The sequence below is a fragment of the Eubalaena glacialis genome, chromosome 2, assembly GCF_028564815.1.
Source record: "Eubalaena glacialis isolate mEubGla1 chromosome 2, mEubGla1.1.hap2.+ XY, whole genome shotgun sequence".
Classification (NCBI taxonomy): domain Eukaryota; kingdom Metazoa; phylum Chordata; class Mammalia; order Artiodactyla; family Balaenidae; genus Eubalaena; species Eubalaena glacialis.
This window is the reverse complement of record NC_083717.1, coordinates 140,905,799-140,922,482: the sequence shown is the minus strand read 5'-3', so window position 1 is coordinate 140,922,482 and position 16,684 is coordinate 140,905,799. Positions and strand designations below refer to the sequence as shown.

At 33.6% G+C, this 16,684-nt stretch overlaps 1 protein-coding gene across 2 annotated transcripts in view; it reads right to left on the bottom strand.

Moving 5' to 3' along the window:
• FANCM (FA complementation group M) overlaps positions 1 to 16,684 on the bottom strand; it is a 53,832-nt gene that overhangs the window by 16,639 nt on the left and 20,509 nt on the right. For both annotated transcript variants that reach the window (XM_061182498.1, XM_061182499.1), the window contains 5 exons: positions 12,627 to 12,833; positions 10,890 to 11,103; positions 7,125 to 7,282; positions 5,862 to 6,017; positions 2,205 to 4,122 (listed from right to left, as the gene is read on the bottom strand). In XM_061182498.1, the coding sequence (XP_061038481.1) occupies positions 2,205 to 4,122; positions 5,862 to 6,017; positions 7,125 to 7,282; positions 10,890 to 11,103; positions 12,627 to 12,833 (2,653 nt within the window). The remainder of the gene's footprint in view (positions 1 to 2,204; positions 4,123 to 5,861; positions 6,018 to 7,124; positions 7,283 to 10,889; positions 11,104 to 12,626; positions 12,834 to 16,684) is intronic.

Sequence of the window (16,684 nt, the reverse complement as noted above, 5' to 3'; positions counted from 1 at the left end):
ATTTTAAAGATGTCTCTTACATTTCCTCTCAAACAACAGGCCTTCTAAGAAGATTAAGGAACTATCTCTAGACATCTTAGGAGAAGCCAAAGGTAGAGAAGGACCTACCTCCAAAAGATTTGTGGGCATAGCTAGTGTCTAATGGAATGAACCTCAAATAAGATTCACAAGAGATCCACAAAGATTTATGAGAATTATATGTGAAGAAACACAGCCAGCTACAACTAAAAGGGGCAGAGACAGTACGAAATGAAAAGAGGCCTTTGGATCCCCAAATTTTCACTAAAAGGAAGCAGGCTAAGAAAACTCCACAGGTGCTACCTGTTATGAAATTGAACCGAGCATCCAGAGGACAAAGCCAAGAACCATGGAGAATTATTACCAGAGTTTGAGTACTAATCAAGAAACTTCCAATCTCAGCTCTGCTAGATTTTAGAATTGCTATGGACCAGAGATTCCTGTGTGCCTCCCATCACCCTCCCCCACTTTCAAATAAGCCATCTTGGAAGCAGATTCTACATGCCCAGTCAAGTCTTCAGATGACTGCAAACCCAAGTGAAATCTTGACTATAACCCTAAGAGAAAGCCAGAACCACCCAGTTAAGCAACTCTCAAACTCCTAAACTACAGAAACTGTGAGATGTTATTTTAAGCCACTAATTTAAGGGGAGTAATTTTTTACACAGCAATAAAAAACTAATACAAACTCACAGAGTAAATTTCTCCTCACACTCTATACTAATAAAACATCTACCCAGACAGATAAACTTGAATAAATCCTTTTTGTAGATGATCACTATATAATCCAACTCATTTTCCTTTTTTCATTATCTTCTATGGAAGCCACAGTTAAATGCAGGGCTCAGCTACAATAAGCAAATCATTCCAGGAGGCTTTCCTTTTAACTGCTTTAGTGGTGTTTTAATCAACTATTATCGTATACATATATAACATGGCAAATTATCTTAAGTCTTCTATTTCAGTTAAGTGGAATAATAAATAACTAAGTAAATATTCCCTAATAAATTGTTCCTTAATGTATATGTATTCAGAATTATATTGCCCATGGTTAGTTGTTAAGTACAATGCTAGAAAAAATGTTTTAATGCAAATATGACACAAAGAAAAATTATCTCACCCATTAACACAGACTTAATATAAAGGTGTTAAAGCAAATACTAAAGGATCACAGGCAACACACTTAGTAAAAATACACATGTCAGAGTACCTCCAGAACTATGCAGAATACTCAGTTTTTAAAAATCAACTGTATTTCCAGAACTTATTTTAAATAAGTTTTTATCTTAAATAAAACATTCATGAATCATGCCCTTGATGCTAATGAGAACAGATAAGAAAAAGATTTACAAAGGAAATTCTCATTTTACCCTACAACTATTCTTTTTCCTCAGCCATAAAGAATAAAATTCATAAATGGCCTGCTATAATAATCTATACACAAACTAGATTTGGGTTCTATAACAGGATTTAAAGGATATTTAAATCATTTTAATACTAAACATCTATTTTCTGGGTTTTCTGTAGAATTAGATCACAGAAATCCAAAGATTCCTATAGATCTGCTATGGTCTTATCTCAATCTTCCAAATACAGTCTTATTTCTAAATTTTGCTATATAAATCCTCTACTTTATACTATCCCACCAAAATCTTACACTTTCCTTCTTTCCCTTTGTTCTCACCATTTTATAACATCCAAATTCCCTCCTGATTATTTTCAACATATCCAAATCATGAATATTCCTGAGGAGCCAAAATGAAAACCTACCTTTAAAGTCAACATTTCCAATCTAATCCAGTTCAAAATGTTTTCATCTTCTGAACCTCCTAAATGTCTGCCATCTTATTATTCACTTGGTAGTTATTTCCATGTTTTACTGGTATCTTTTCAAATGTATATGTCACACAGTTGTTTGTGTTTTACAACAAAGGGCTAGAGCCAAATTTTACACTTCTACATTTCACAGTGTCTAGCATAATACCTTTCCTATGGCATGCATGCCATAAGTATATGCAGATAAAATAAATACTGTATCAGTAAGCATCAACTTCAGAAATATATAGTACATCGATTATCTAATTCAATACACCATATACTGAGAAACTACATTTTGAAAAATTATAGAATATGATCCAAAGTAATCATTCTAGAAAGATTTGTATTTTATAAAGATGGAATCTTACCTTTAGCAGAACAGCAGGATTGATGCAGATTGATTTGTTCCCTGCTTTTAGCCTTTTCTGTAGAAAGTCCCGAATCATCAAAAGTTGAATTCAATGTTTCTTTGAAACTTTGTAGATTTATTTTTCCCTTATTAGAATCTGACTTCCTAGCCATTTCTATTCTCTTCTTAGAAAATGAGTTCGGCATGTTTGACTGAGAAAATGGTGTACTCATAACTTTCTCTCCTACTGGCAATGAAAATTGAGAATAACCAGGAGACATAAATTCTTTATTTTTTGTTGCATTCATTGGAAAACATGCAAAAGTTGGACTCCGCTTATCTTCACTTGATGGGTTAGTAATGGTTACACTCGTAGAACTATCAACATGGTCTCTTGATATTACTGCTTGATTTGAAACATAATTTGCATCATTTATCTCCTTAATGTCTAAACACCCTCCAGATAGATCATCTAAAATTTTATTCTTATTTGTATCTGATGCATGTTCTAGTATTTCATCATCAGTATCTGGACAACAAAATCCTAAATCAAAGGTAACAGAAAATAAATCCTTAGAGCAGTCAAAACCATATTCATCATTCTTCAGTTTTTCCTCATGTACACCTCTCAAATCTTCATGAGATTTCCAACTATTCGTATCACCGATAATTTGATCTTGGTGTTCAGAATTATTGCCTAACAAAAGTTCATCAGAAATTAAGAACTGAGAGCTCAGTGCCATTTCACTTACAGCAGTTTTGTCTGACAGACATAAAGATTTGCATTTACTGTTCAAGGGAGGAAGGTTCACGTCATTACACTCTGTATTAACATCCTCAAATAATAGCAAGCTCTCATCCTGATCAGTATGCAATATTTGGAGGCCACTGTTATCAACATCATGATTCTTTTCTTCAACAAAATACTTTGGAGGGCCAGTGTTTATTTGAATATGATGGTTGGATACTAAATGTTCATTTTTAATATCTTTATGTACTTTATCATAGTAACAGAAGCTTGGTTCAGCAGAAATCTTATCATTAATTGTACCATAAAGGCAACTTTTTTCAGAAGGATGAGTAATAAATTTAAGTGAACTCAATTCTAAATTCTGTTGAGAATTTATAGTTGAATGTGACATCAAACAGGTGGATTTGTCATTTTGTAAACACTCTGTGTAGGGTAGAAAAAGCAAGTTCTCAAGTGCAGAACCCTTAGAAATTTCATATTCCAAATTTGAGAGTGCACTAAGAGGCGGAGGAGAATGAGATAAAAATATCTCTACATTAGCTAGCACCTCTTTTGTTAATGAATGACAATTATAAAATTTGTCATCTGTTCTAGCTATATAAAGCTCATCCTCAAATGGAAAAAATAAGCTAGAAGAAAGAGATTTTTCATCACTGAAACTGTTATAACCAGAATCTAAAAAATTTCCAGTAAATGAACTAGTAGATTTATTTGTAAACTGACAATCTGCTAATAATCCACATGACTGATTACCTACATTTTCACTGATAGCACATGTGGCAGCAACTTCATCTGTATCTGATACCCTTTTATCATTTAGTAGGTCTACCTGAAAAATATTTTCAGCAGTAGAACTGCCATCAGTATCTAAAGGCCCCAGAACAACCTCCTTATGTTCTTTTTTAGGTTGATCTTTTTTCAGTTCTTTGGAAGCTTTTTTTTTTAGAGAAGCAATTTCAGTTGGTTTGATACGAATTTGTTTAAAATTTTCAGCACATTCTTCATCAGATTCCGTCATTGAGAGTGATTTGCCTCGATTTATATTCTTTGTAAATGAAGATTTCTTGTTACTAGTAAAGGTGCCACTGGCAAAAGGATTACATTCATTCCTGGGAGCACTAGATGTTGAGCTAACATCTTCCATTTGTAAATAAGATTTAATTTCCAATTCATAGCTGCATTCTCCCTATAAAGAAGGAAAATGAAAAAGTCACAGGAAAACAAAACAAAAAAAAAACAATTTTAAAGATGAGTTTTACTCTGCTAAAATATTTTCTAAACAATACTACATTATTCAAATGATTTTTTATACCTTAAAAATTTATTCCAAGTCAAACAAAATAGAAATGACACTACTGCAAAATTATCATAAATTATCTTTTATCAGTTAATATTTTTGTATTCCCAGTACCCAGTACGTGAGAGACCCATGATAACTATTTGTAGAAAGTACAAATTAATACATAGAATACAATTATAAACACTGTTTTTTCACTTCTGACATTTAATTGAACAATTATTCTAATTTCCTAAAAATAGATATTTAAGAAATTAATATATATAAATGAAAAACACGCATATGTATGTAAAATTTACTCTCTTGATGAAGGTAAACTAAGAACAGCTTTTAAAACATCTGAAAAAATGGTACCTGTATGTCTTCTAGGCTGTAAGCTAGAATATACTGTTTTTAACAAATTTCCCAAGAACTCTTCTAGTGAATTTCCAAGTCTTACTTACCTCTAAATCTAAAACTACGGTCCCCACCATCCCTGACTCATCTTTCCCTCTTGCCCACGAATGCCACTTTAGTCAGGATTCCTCTACTATTCAGGGACTTAAGCAATTAATTCTCCACTTTTTGAAAAATAAATGCAGTAAATATTAATGTGAAAATGTCTGTCTCCCTGCTAGGATATATGCTCCCTATAGAATATTTTATCTGACTTCCTCACCAATGTAGCCACAGGGCCTAGAACAAACCATGCCATGTAGAAGGCACTAAACAAATGTGTTACTTTGATGCATAGGCTTTGCTGGGATCCAAAAATAATTACTTTATTTACATGTATTCATGAACAACAGCTAATAAAAATAGCAGCTACAATCTATTGAGTAATTACTATGTGCCAGTTTCTATTCTAATTGCTTTATGTGTATTAAGCCACTCATCCTCACAACAATCTTATGAAGAAAGTATTATCATTATCCCCATTTTACAGATAAAACTGAGGCACAAAGAGGTTAAGTAACTTACAGATGCACAATTAGTAAGAGGTAAAGTTGGGCTTCTAACCCAGGCATTTTGGATTTCACACTCATAATAGGTTCATCATTCTGACTCTCTCAAGGAAGAATAATCAGGAAACTGCTCAAGAAATCACTAAATCTCTAAACTACTACCAGGATAAAAGAGACATACCAAATGACCTATATGATAGAGAACATTTATGCAGATCCCAATCTAACAATAATCTTAAATTAGCTTTACAAACAGTTTATATAAATCATTAAATGGGAATTCCCTGGAGCTCTACTGGTTAGGACTTGATGCTTTCACTGCTGGGGCCCAGGTTCAATCCCTGGTCAGGGAATTAAGATCCTGCAAGCCATGCAGCACGGCCAAAAAAAAATTTTAAGTAAAAGAAAATTTTAAAAAATCATTAAATGTATTAAAATTTTACTCTGGTCTATCAATATTCACAGATGACATTCTTCTAACTAGGCCTACTTCTCCTAAGACAGAAAACTAGTTCCTCACTGAGATCACAAGAAGCTATATAGAAAAACAAAAATAGTCTATCTATGACTATTTATAATAAATACTTGTTTCTTATAATAAAGACTTCAAATTAAGAAGAATAAAGATTAAGTATTCTAGTTTCACTGTCATACCAGCAAGAGAAAGTTACAGTAGAACCCTACCTCTTCATGTCTCATTCCTTCTATCATTTGCATAATGTTTATGAAATGGTGACATCGATCTGAATGGTCAACTTGATATGTAGGCAAAGGATGATCCTGCCACAGTCTCCATTCAGAGAGAGAGAGTTGATGAATTCCAGTGGTTGGTTCTTGAGTCTTGATTAATGATAATTTAACATAATAAAAACACACATACTCAGATTTCACACACTGATTTAAAAAATACTTAATATACAGATAGTCAGCCTACCATAAATAATTTTAATTCATTTAGGTATTTTCAATTAAAATCTCAGGAGAAAAAAGAAAATAATTTTATAAAGTACAAAGATGCCCTTTTAAATACATTTTTAAAATAACTGTTACATGTATTGCTTGTAAAATTAGAAAGAAAACAATAAATGTCATTAAAAATGAAATACACAAATAAATAAATGTTATATGAGTTACTACTTGGCCATATTCCTGTTTATATAGTCCCATGTTAACAGCAAATATTTAAGAAAATGTGTGGCTTCAAAATTACTATCATGCTAGATTTATATTCTATAATCTAATAAAGAGGCAGTCATAATCTCTCAGTGATACTGATCCCAATTCTTCATGCCTATTGCCATTTCTCATTTTCCCTGTTAGTGAATAAAATACAAATTCTCAAGAGCCATATATTTCTAGCCCTATAAATTTTCCCAAAGGAATCTTCCTTGAGGGTGTTTTTCTAGTTCTCTAGGTTCATATGTAACCTTTGCTCAATTCTCTTGACTTTCATTAAGTTCATCAATAATTTGCTTATAATAAACAAAATAAACAAGTTTAAGATCCAATTTAAAGTTTTACTGTAATTACAAAACAAAAATTGAAAACAACTTTGTACAAAGATGCTCATGACAGCATAATTTTATATTAGTAATATACTGAAAATAATTCTAAAACACGACAGGGAAAGAGCCAAATTATGGTATATTGCAGAGTAACATAACAATCATATAAATTACACCTACACAGACATGTTCATATGCAGAAAGTAATAAGAAAAGTCAGAAATTATGTAAATATATTACAGTCATGTAAAAATATATATACAATAAGGAATACAAGAAAATTAGTAGTTTTACCAAGTTAGAGTTTAGTATTCTCTTTTACACTGCTTACATTCTTAATTTTTACATAAGTTGACATTCTGATCATGAACATTCATTCTCTTTACTTCCAAAGCTATTGCACAGTCGCTATAAAGAGCATCTGAAAACATGTTCAACTTACTGGTCTGTTCTCCTCATTTTGTAAAGATAGAAACTGAACTTGAGGCAATGTTATTTCCTTAATTTCATCAGTGTCTCTTAATCTGTATCGTCTGTTCCATAACTTAAATTCTTCTTCTGATAAGAACCAATCATTCTTTGAATTACTCTGCCTCATTCCTATAAGTTTAAAAAATAATTGAAAAGAGGTTTAAAAAAATCTGCCAGGCAAACACAAAATATATGACATCAACTCAAACGCTCTACCTGTTTATGTCTACTCGTCTCTGCTAAACCACTGATTCTATACCTTAAAATTAGTGTTCTTCATATAAACACTCTGGTTATCACTTCCTGCTTCTACATATCTCCTAAACTTCTCTCACTTCTTTGAAAGTACTAGTGCACCCTTCCACCTAGAGCTAACCTTTTGTAATGACTTCATTAGCAAAACATCACCAGGCAGCTAGGCTCTCAGTCCTGGTTTCTTTTGGACTCTCTCCATTTTGTTGTCTAAGACCTGGCAGGAAACAGATAACTCACAGATGAAAACTAGTATCATGATTCTAGCATAACATTATCGGAAAAGTTATCTGAAACTGGTGTGGGGGCGGGGGAGATGCCAAGACTAAAGTCTTAAATGGGAGGGGGGGGGCGTTGAAAGGGGATAGGAAAGACCTACTGCTTTAAAAAATGACATAATAATATACTTTTTAAAAAATGTATAGTAAATTAACCCTTTTTTTTAATTTCCATAATCTCTATGAAGGAAAACAATCACCAACATGGAAAGGATAAAAAATACAAACCTATAACTCTGGTCCCAATACAGATGAGGGCAGGAAAAAAAAAATCAGAAAGACTACTGAATTAGGAATCAGGAAGCTTCTGTCTTAGCTAGTCCCAAATATTATATAGAAAGCTTTTATAAAATAAGGGGTTTGAACTAGGTGATCTCTCAGGTCCCTTTCAGATCTAGCAATCTGAGGCGCTAAGGCTTTTGAAGTAGAAAGGTATTCCAGTCTCCTAGTCACTTTAAATAAACTCAGACCTCTAAGCCCAAATGAATTATATACTAATACATAGAAGATTACATTCATACACACTATCTTGGCAAGATGAATCACTGACACTTGAAAAATCAGAGAAAACGGAAGAAAAAAAGCACAGAAAAATGAACATGAGCTAATATTATCTCAATTTTTAAAAAAGGACAGGTTCTAGACTTTTACCATCCATCCCTAGTAACATTTTATAAACAATCATTAAACATATGGTTAATTAACATTTATAAAAATAAAATGATCACTAAGAAAAATGTATGCCAACCTAATCAAGTTTTTTAATAAATTCAAGAGAATTCAAAACACATACTATCTTTTCATTTTAACCCAAAATTTAGCAAAGTCTTGTAAAATGACAGGTATATTCCTATTAAGTGGATTTGCATTAGGTTTAATAGGCATATCCAAAAAGCACTGATTAATGGTTCTGAGTTAAGGGAAAGAACATTAACAAATTTAAGTGAGTGAGTCCAAAGCAGGTGCCTAGGAGGGAAAGAACTTTGCAACTTCATAGTAATGAAAACCAGTAGAACAATCAGTTGAACAAACCTGAGAGGTACTGTCTTCAAATATATAAAGGACTGCCACCTACGTAAACCAAAGATCAAATCCACTCTTTGGGTCTAGAAGCTGTTGGCAAAGAAAGTTGCCTGCCATTTCAGTAAACAAAGGATGATGGGGCCATCAAGCCATCAGCCACTGCAGCTGCCCCCAAGGGGGTTTCAGCATGGAGAAAAACAGGATACTGGCCCCAGACAGTTAAGATGTATATCAAAGGTATGATTTTAATGAGCCCAAACTCTTGCATCTTCCCATACATAAAAAAGCACTAAAATCATTAACTTGAGACGTCTGTTTTTTGTGATTAGCAGTAATCTTTTGATGCTCGACTACTAGGGGTTTTTTCAGCAAAAACTCCTACATATCCTGGCTCCTCCTATACCTCTTTGGAACAGTCCCTCAGAGCTGTCTGAGAGGCTGCCTTCCCGGGCTATAGTCCTCAGTAATACCCCAAATAAAAACATAATTCTCAACTTTTACATTGTGCATTTTTTTTCAGTTGGCAAAGCCAAAACTAAATCAATGAGCAAAAGGTACAAAGCCAGAATTTTTTTTTCAACAGAGTGACTTCTTCTATATGGACTATTCAACAATGGAATGAACCCTCATAAAAGAATACAATTTCCATTAACAAAGATTTTCAAGTTGAGGCTGGATATACATTTAACAAGAATGCCACAGAAAACATCCCTACCTTTGTAAGTAATTGGACCAGATGACCCCCAAGGTTTCTTCCAAATGTTAGAATATAACTACATGATTTTATGATTCTTTAAAAGCTTACCTTAAAGATTAAGTAAAATTTAAAAAAAAAAAAGTTTTTGTTTCTCATTTTTATAGTGCTAATAGTTCCAGATATTTTCTTGATATCACCAAAATCTCTGCAGTTCTTAAGCTAGCACTCTCATTACTATGCTCCCTGGCACCAAAGTATTTTTTTTCTTACTGACTCAATATCACCAACAACTTAGTCTAACTTCACCACTATCTGGTGTAACAGTAAATTGAAAAAAAAAGGGGGGGGTGGTATTTCACTGATGGTCCAGTGGTTAAGAATCCACTTTCCAATGCAGGGGATGCGCGTTCGATCCCTGGTTGGGGAACTAAGATCCCACATGCCGCAGGGCAACTAAGCCTGCACACCGCAACTACTGAGCCCGTGTGCTCTAGAGCCCGCATGCCACAACTAGAGAGAAGCCTGCACGCTGCAACGAAAGATCCCACATGCCACAACTAAGACCCTGTGCAGCCAAATAAATAAATAAATATATATATATATATATATTTTTTTTTTTTTTTTTAAAAGAAAGAAAATTTTCTCCTTTGCAGAGACGGAAATAAACAATTCCCCCTCCCTTTTTCTGGGAGCAATTCCAGAGATACCTAATGTTCCTAAATCCTTTATTTAATCCTTTGATATTTATGCAAATCGTTGTAAAGGCAAAGCAAGCCTCTAGCCAGCTTTCCAACCAGAAATGATTTTCTTAAGGACCTAGGAGCCATCTCTTTGAAATGTAAACATCAAGGAAGATAGTGTCCCTATCTCCCATACACCTGCAGAGTTTAGCCTTGGCACCTTTCTCTGAGCTGTCCTTATCTGCTTGTCATAGAGACAGAGAAGTTTTATTATTTCTTTGGATAAAGGCAACTAGCTAACACAAATGGCTACCTCAATTACCAGGTGAATTTGGAATGAACTATGAAAGAACATACAGCAAATGGTGCTGTCCTCTTATATGAGGACAAGTTACTGTTAATCTTAAGAAAATCATGTAAAGGACTGTGACTGCTTGGATGAATAGGGTAGAATTTCTTTCTGTCTTTGTATTATCTCAGTGGATTGCTTACAATGCACATTGTAATTGGCTTAATGCTTATTCAATAATAAAACTATTTTCTTTCTTTTCCACAATTTGTAAAGAGGATTCTCTGGGCTGGTAAGATATTTTTAATTTTCCCAACACTGAGTTTCTTTCATTCTGTACTGCCAGTGTCTCCTTCCCTTTGCCTCATTAATCATCTCTTATCCTTCTCAAAGTGAACATCTATAACATCCTAGAATGTATGTTGAGTTTCTCATAGAAGAAAAATATCAATATATGACCTGCTAATGAACAAGAGGAAAACAAATGCATGTCTCAAATGTGAAAAATTTTATTTACCCTTCCTATAGGAAAAGATAGATGACTTTCGCTGCAAGTTCCGAGAAGGCTTCTCTGGTTCATAGATACCATGCGTGATGAACATCTTATGTAATTGTGGATTGATTCCATCAGGAACCATTCGTGGACTTCCTTGGTAAAAATGAAGGACCTGCCTATTACCTGAAATAGCTTTATAAATACTTCTTTTGTTGCACTGACTTTGATTATAAGTCTGCAAAAACAAATAAACATCAAATCACATTATTTCTATAATAATCACCACGACAAACAGTTATTATATTAGTCTGAGTTTATTCTAAACAGTAAACTCTGATCCACTTAAATACTTGAAGAATGGAATATCTGTTGTCTTAAATTTGAAGCCTATTTAATTAACTCTTGATGAAAATCATTTCAAAATTCATTATTATAAAAGCTTAACTTAGTAACTATATTGTACAAAGGAAATCTGTCTTTTATTTAGTATCTTGCTATTTTTGATTAAGGCTGATGTTTATATATAAGTGTAAATTGCTTTTTAAAAAAATACTATTCTCTTATTTCAGCTTGTTACTTCATCTCTCTACGTGTCAATTTTCTTTACTGTATACAACAAGAAAAGCACTCGTACTGCCCTTACAGGGTTGTTGACAGGATTTAAACAAAATAATGCATTTGAAACTTTTGCAACACTGTCCAGTACAGAGTAGGTACTCACCAAATGTGGGCCATTATGACTACTTAACAGATAGGAAAACTAACACTTGATATCTAAACTAACAACTAACAACTCATTTAAGGCAACTCACCTTAAGTGAGTTGCCTAAGGTAATACAATTAGTTAGAATCCAATTCCACTCAGTGATAATACATAGACTTTTAAAAGCTGCCAGACATTTCATTTATTGGAATCATTTTATAGATAAACTGGATGTTACATAAGAATATGCTATAATCACATGAAAAGTATTGGGGGAAAAAATTCATTTTTCAGGATGATTTTTAAAGGGTTTATAAAACATTTTAAATCAATTTTTTAAAACTATCACAATTAATGAAAAAATCTTTAATGTAAAACTATTTACTTAGCCACAGAAATAGTCCCACTCAGTTACAAAAGTTAATACTTTAGTGTACATACACAAAATAATATTATGTATTGATACAACATCGTATTTAGGAAGACCTGTCACCCAAGATTACAACAAAGTATGAATATCATTCAAGTCCCTTATCACTTAGAATAGGCATCAGCAAACTTTTCCATAAAGGGCCAGAAAGTAAATATTTTAGGCTTTGCAGGCTACACATTATCCCTGGTGCATATTCTTGTCGGTTGGTTGGTTGGTTGATTGATTTAGGTAATTCTTTAAAATATAAAAAAAACCATTCTCAGCTCACTGTAGTTAAAAAACAAAAAACAACGAAACACAAAAAGCAGGCCTTAGAAACACAGGGAAATAGTAACATAAAGTAATACATATTGATTTTTGTATCCATGTGTCTCTAAATTAATAACACTGAAGTACAAAAATGTGTTTCTTTATATGGATAAAAATATTAAGACTGAATCCAGTCTAAAATTCTCCTAATTACAAGAAAAGAACAGGCAGAATCTAATAAAAAGGAAGACAGAAATCAATCACAATTACCTACAGATTGTTTGGACTTTGAATGTTAACAGATTGATACTTGTCTTCAGGCTCTGTTTCTCAAATTTCAATTGTCAAATTACGTTTCCACAAGTCTACTTACCCGTTCTTCTCGTCCTTCAGCAAGGATAACAACAATCCTGCCTTGACGTTTGCGGCCAGTTCTACCCATTCGTTGCACAAGACGAATTGGGCTCTTCTGGGCATCAAAACATATTATAAGATCAACTTCTCCTATATCCAAACCTTCTTCACCAACACAAGTAGAAACCAATGTATTGTAACCACCACTACGAAATTGTTTCACTACCTAAAATTAAAATGATTTAAAAATAACTAGATGCAAGTATAAGAGAATTGTAGATCAAAGCATACTTTTTCCACTTGTCCCTGAAATTAGATTCAAAATCAGCACCCAAAGTACTATCAAATAGGAAAAGAAGTGGCAAAATGGCAATATAAGCCAAAAGACATTGTGGTAAAATGCAAAGGGCAGTCCCAATTTCTTTGCTTTAATAACGGTTATGATTCCAAAAGGTTTTGCTAACAATTTACACATGAATGAGAAACCACAGATACTATTTTTAGCATCACTAAAAGGGGTGTAAAAGCAGATAAGTGGCCCAGAGCAATTACTGTTATTTATCATGTCCTAGACCTAAATTTATTGTTAGTAAATTTAACAATAATAGTAAGTTTAATAATTAAACTATTGTTAAAGTAAGATTGTTTTATTACTTCTAGAATTCATATTGTAAATAGAAACAGAATGAGGGACATAGAGAACAGACTGGTGATTGCCAAGGGGGAGGGGGTTGGGGGAGGGATGGAGTGGGAGGCTGGGGTTAGCAGACGTAAGCTTTTATATGTAGAATGGATTAACAACAAGGTCCTACGGTATAGCACAGACAACTATATTCAGTATCCTAGGATAAATCATAATGGAAAAGAATATATAAAAAAGGAATGCATATATATATATAACTGAATCACCTTGCTCTAAGCAGCAATTAACACAACATTGTAAATCAACTATACTTCAATAAAAAAAATTTTTTAATTAAAAAAATAGAATTCATATTTTACCTTTTATACTGTTATTCCAGTGAAGGGTAGCAGAATATGCCACCCCAAAATATGACTGTAGGAGTTTAGAACATGCTGCTCCAACCTATGCTGCTTTGGTATATTGATTATTTTGAGCTATAGGCACTCGAAAAACAGCAAATGCAGGGAGAGGCTTTCTCTGAACTCCCCTTATCTGTCTAAAAGCAGATCCTCCAGAAGGAACTCAATTGTCATAAATCCCCTCCCCAGGACTTTCATCAACCAGGGAAAATTGACTCAACAAGTCACTGAAAGTCCACACTACATCCAGACAAACTTTATCACAAACTATCATACTTCCCATCTTTTCTTTTAGGGCTCCATTCATCTTCCCTAAAAATCATTTACTCTCCCCTGTGCACCCCCCCTTCTCTTTCCCCATAAGATGATATTTAAATCTGTATTCTAAGCCACTTCAGGGAGTTACTCATTTTTCCCTCAGTATCTCCTATGCATACATGAGGTATACATGTTAATAAGCTTCTGTTTGTTTTTCTCTTGTTAATCTTTTATTACAGAGGTCTCAGCTAAGAACTCGTAAGGGTAGAGGAAAAATTTTTCTCCCCTTCACCAGGATTTCTCTCTGATCAAGTTAATGAAACTACATTAGCATGACAATGAGTTAATGAAAAAGTCAACAAATATTTTGAAAAGTTTCCTTAAGCCTTATAAACTTAGTTCTCAACTGCTCTGAGCCTGTTTCCTCATTTACATACACACACACACACACACACACACACACACATATATACACCCACATCAGTGTTGCAGGTTTATGGATGGTGGAATAGTAGTAGTGGTGGTAATTAAATAAGATCATGGTCAATAGATAGATAGAGAATAGAAATAAAAATTAAATGATGGTATTCCAGAGGAATCAGTCATGCTTTTGACTAATACCTTTATAAATGCCTATTAAAATGTAAGAATGCCTGAACAAAATGGCTAGTATGAAGGACAGTTATCAGACCTCGTATCTAAAAAGTAAATTTCAGGAGAAAATATTAGGGGAGTATACACAAAAAGGAAATATGAACTCTATCAAAGTATAGACATAGCTATGGACCCATGACAAAAGACCATAAAGTCGTTTCAAGCTCAAACATTCTACTATTCTATAAGTAATAATAATCATCAGCATTTAAACCTAGGTCTCTCTGACTCTAGAAACCTATTATCTTAATCCTTAAGCTAGTTCTTTTGTTTAAAACAACCACTTTAAAAGTAGGATAATAAATATAAATTTATCATGTTAAATCCTCTTAGAAACCTTTCCAGTAACACTAGTCAAAGAGTTTTCCTTCAATTTGGAAAAACAGAATACAGGGAGAACCAATGGTCATAATTAAAAGTTAAGAATAATTCATTTCCCTTTGGAATCTGTAATGACATTAAGCCAAGGAAAGACTGACCTAACATTACCTGTATGTAACTTAAAACAGATGTCCTTTTTGTCCAGATCAAAAAAAAAAAAAGCCCACAGAGCTAGAGTTGTAAAAAAAATAATTCTTTAATATAAATAATTAATAAATTAATAAAGGATGTCAAAGAACTTTCTTTTTAGTAGCAGGTATAAGCTAAATTGTTATTTATTTGCCTAGGATTGATATTAATTTCCCTAGAGTTTGAAAAATAAATATGAACCAGAAGTTGTTTAATTAATCAAAGAAAGGAATAAGTGATTAAGTAACTTCCACCAGGACTTATAATCTACTGATCCTACCTTTTTTTTGCTGCTTACACTACACTCTAGCTTACAACCCACTCGCTTGCTTCTCTCTCCTCCATTTTCCTAACTAAACTGCAACACTGATTATATCCCACTTTCCACTGGGTCTGTATTTACACAGTTGAATGTGGCTGAAGGAAAACACCAACCATGCTGACTGGTTTAAACTCATAATATCTCACCTTGAGTGAGTCCTTAGTGCTATCTGAAAATCATCTCATATTTCCCTAATCCATTCACTCTCCCCATTCTCCTCCTCACTCCTCTCTCACCAAACTTCCAACATTTCCTCCCCATCCTCACTCTCAGTTGGTGACATGACAAAAACTGAGCAATCAAAAAAGACCTTCCGCAAGGTATCACTGCCACATGTACATACCCACCTCTACCTGTGCCTGCATAGTTTACCTTCCCCTCCTATTGTTTTGGACAAACTATCCGTGTTCTTAACTGAGGTCACCCCCCATAGTTTTATACTAGATCCCATCCTTTTCCCTTAACTACTCAAATATCATTCCAGCAATACTCTTCTCTCTGCTCTATCATCAATTTTTCTTTCTCAACTGGTCATTCCTATCAGCATACAAGCATACTATTATGTATCTCAACATAAAACAAACAAACAAAAAACTACTTCCATCTCTGTGCTCCTTTTAGTAATAATCCTTGAAAGACTTGTATACTTGCTATCTCCAGCTCTTCTCAATGGTGGCTTGTCCCACCATTCCACTGAAAATGTTCTTTTCAAGGTCATTTGCCTTCTCCTCTCTTATTCCAATAGTCAGTTCCCAGTTATCATCTTATATGACCCACCAGCAGCATTTATACATTTAATCACGTCCTCCTCCAAGAGATACCACACTCTCCTGGTCTTTCTCCTATTTCACTAGCCACTTATTCTGATTCCCCAGGACTCAGTCTATGGACATCTTCTCTGTCTTCATTCAATCCAGTCTCATCTACATGATGATGATTCCCAAATATATATTTCCATGAACCCACGAAGTCAAGACATATATTCAATTGTTTACTTAACATCGCTACTTGATGTTTAAAACAGTGTAACTCAAAGTACAATCCATGAAGTATTTATTACTGGTGCCGGTACTGGTTCACAAACTGTTTACTACCAGCTGACAAGACTACAAAAACTAAGAGTAAGAGTTTAGAAATTTGACAGAGTAGTCCCCATCTGTTGACTCTAAAAAAAAAAAAAAAAAATTTAGACATGAACTTTGTTTTTCATTAAGCTTATTTTTCCAGTAATTCATTTTTGTTGTAATGTTCAAAGCTCTGACAAGCTGCCGGGCATCCTCAAACCCGGC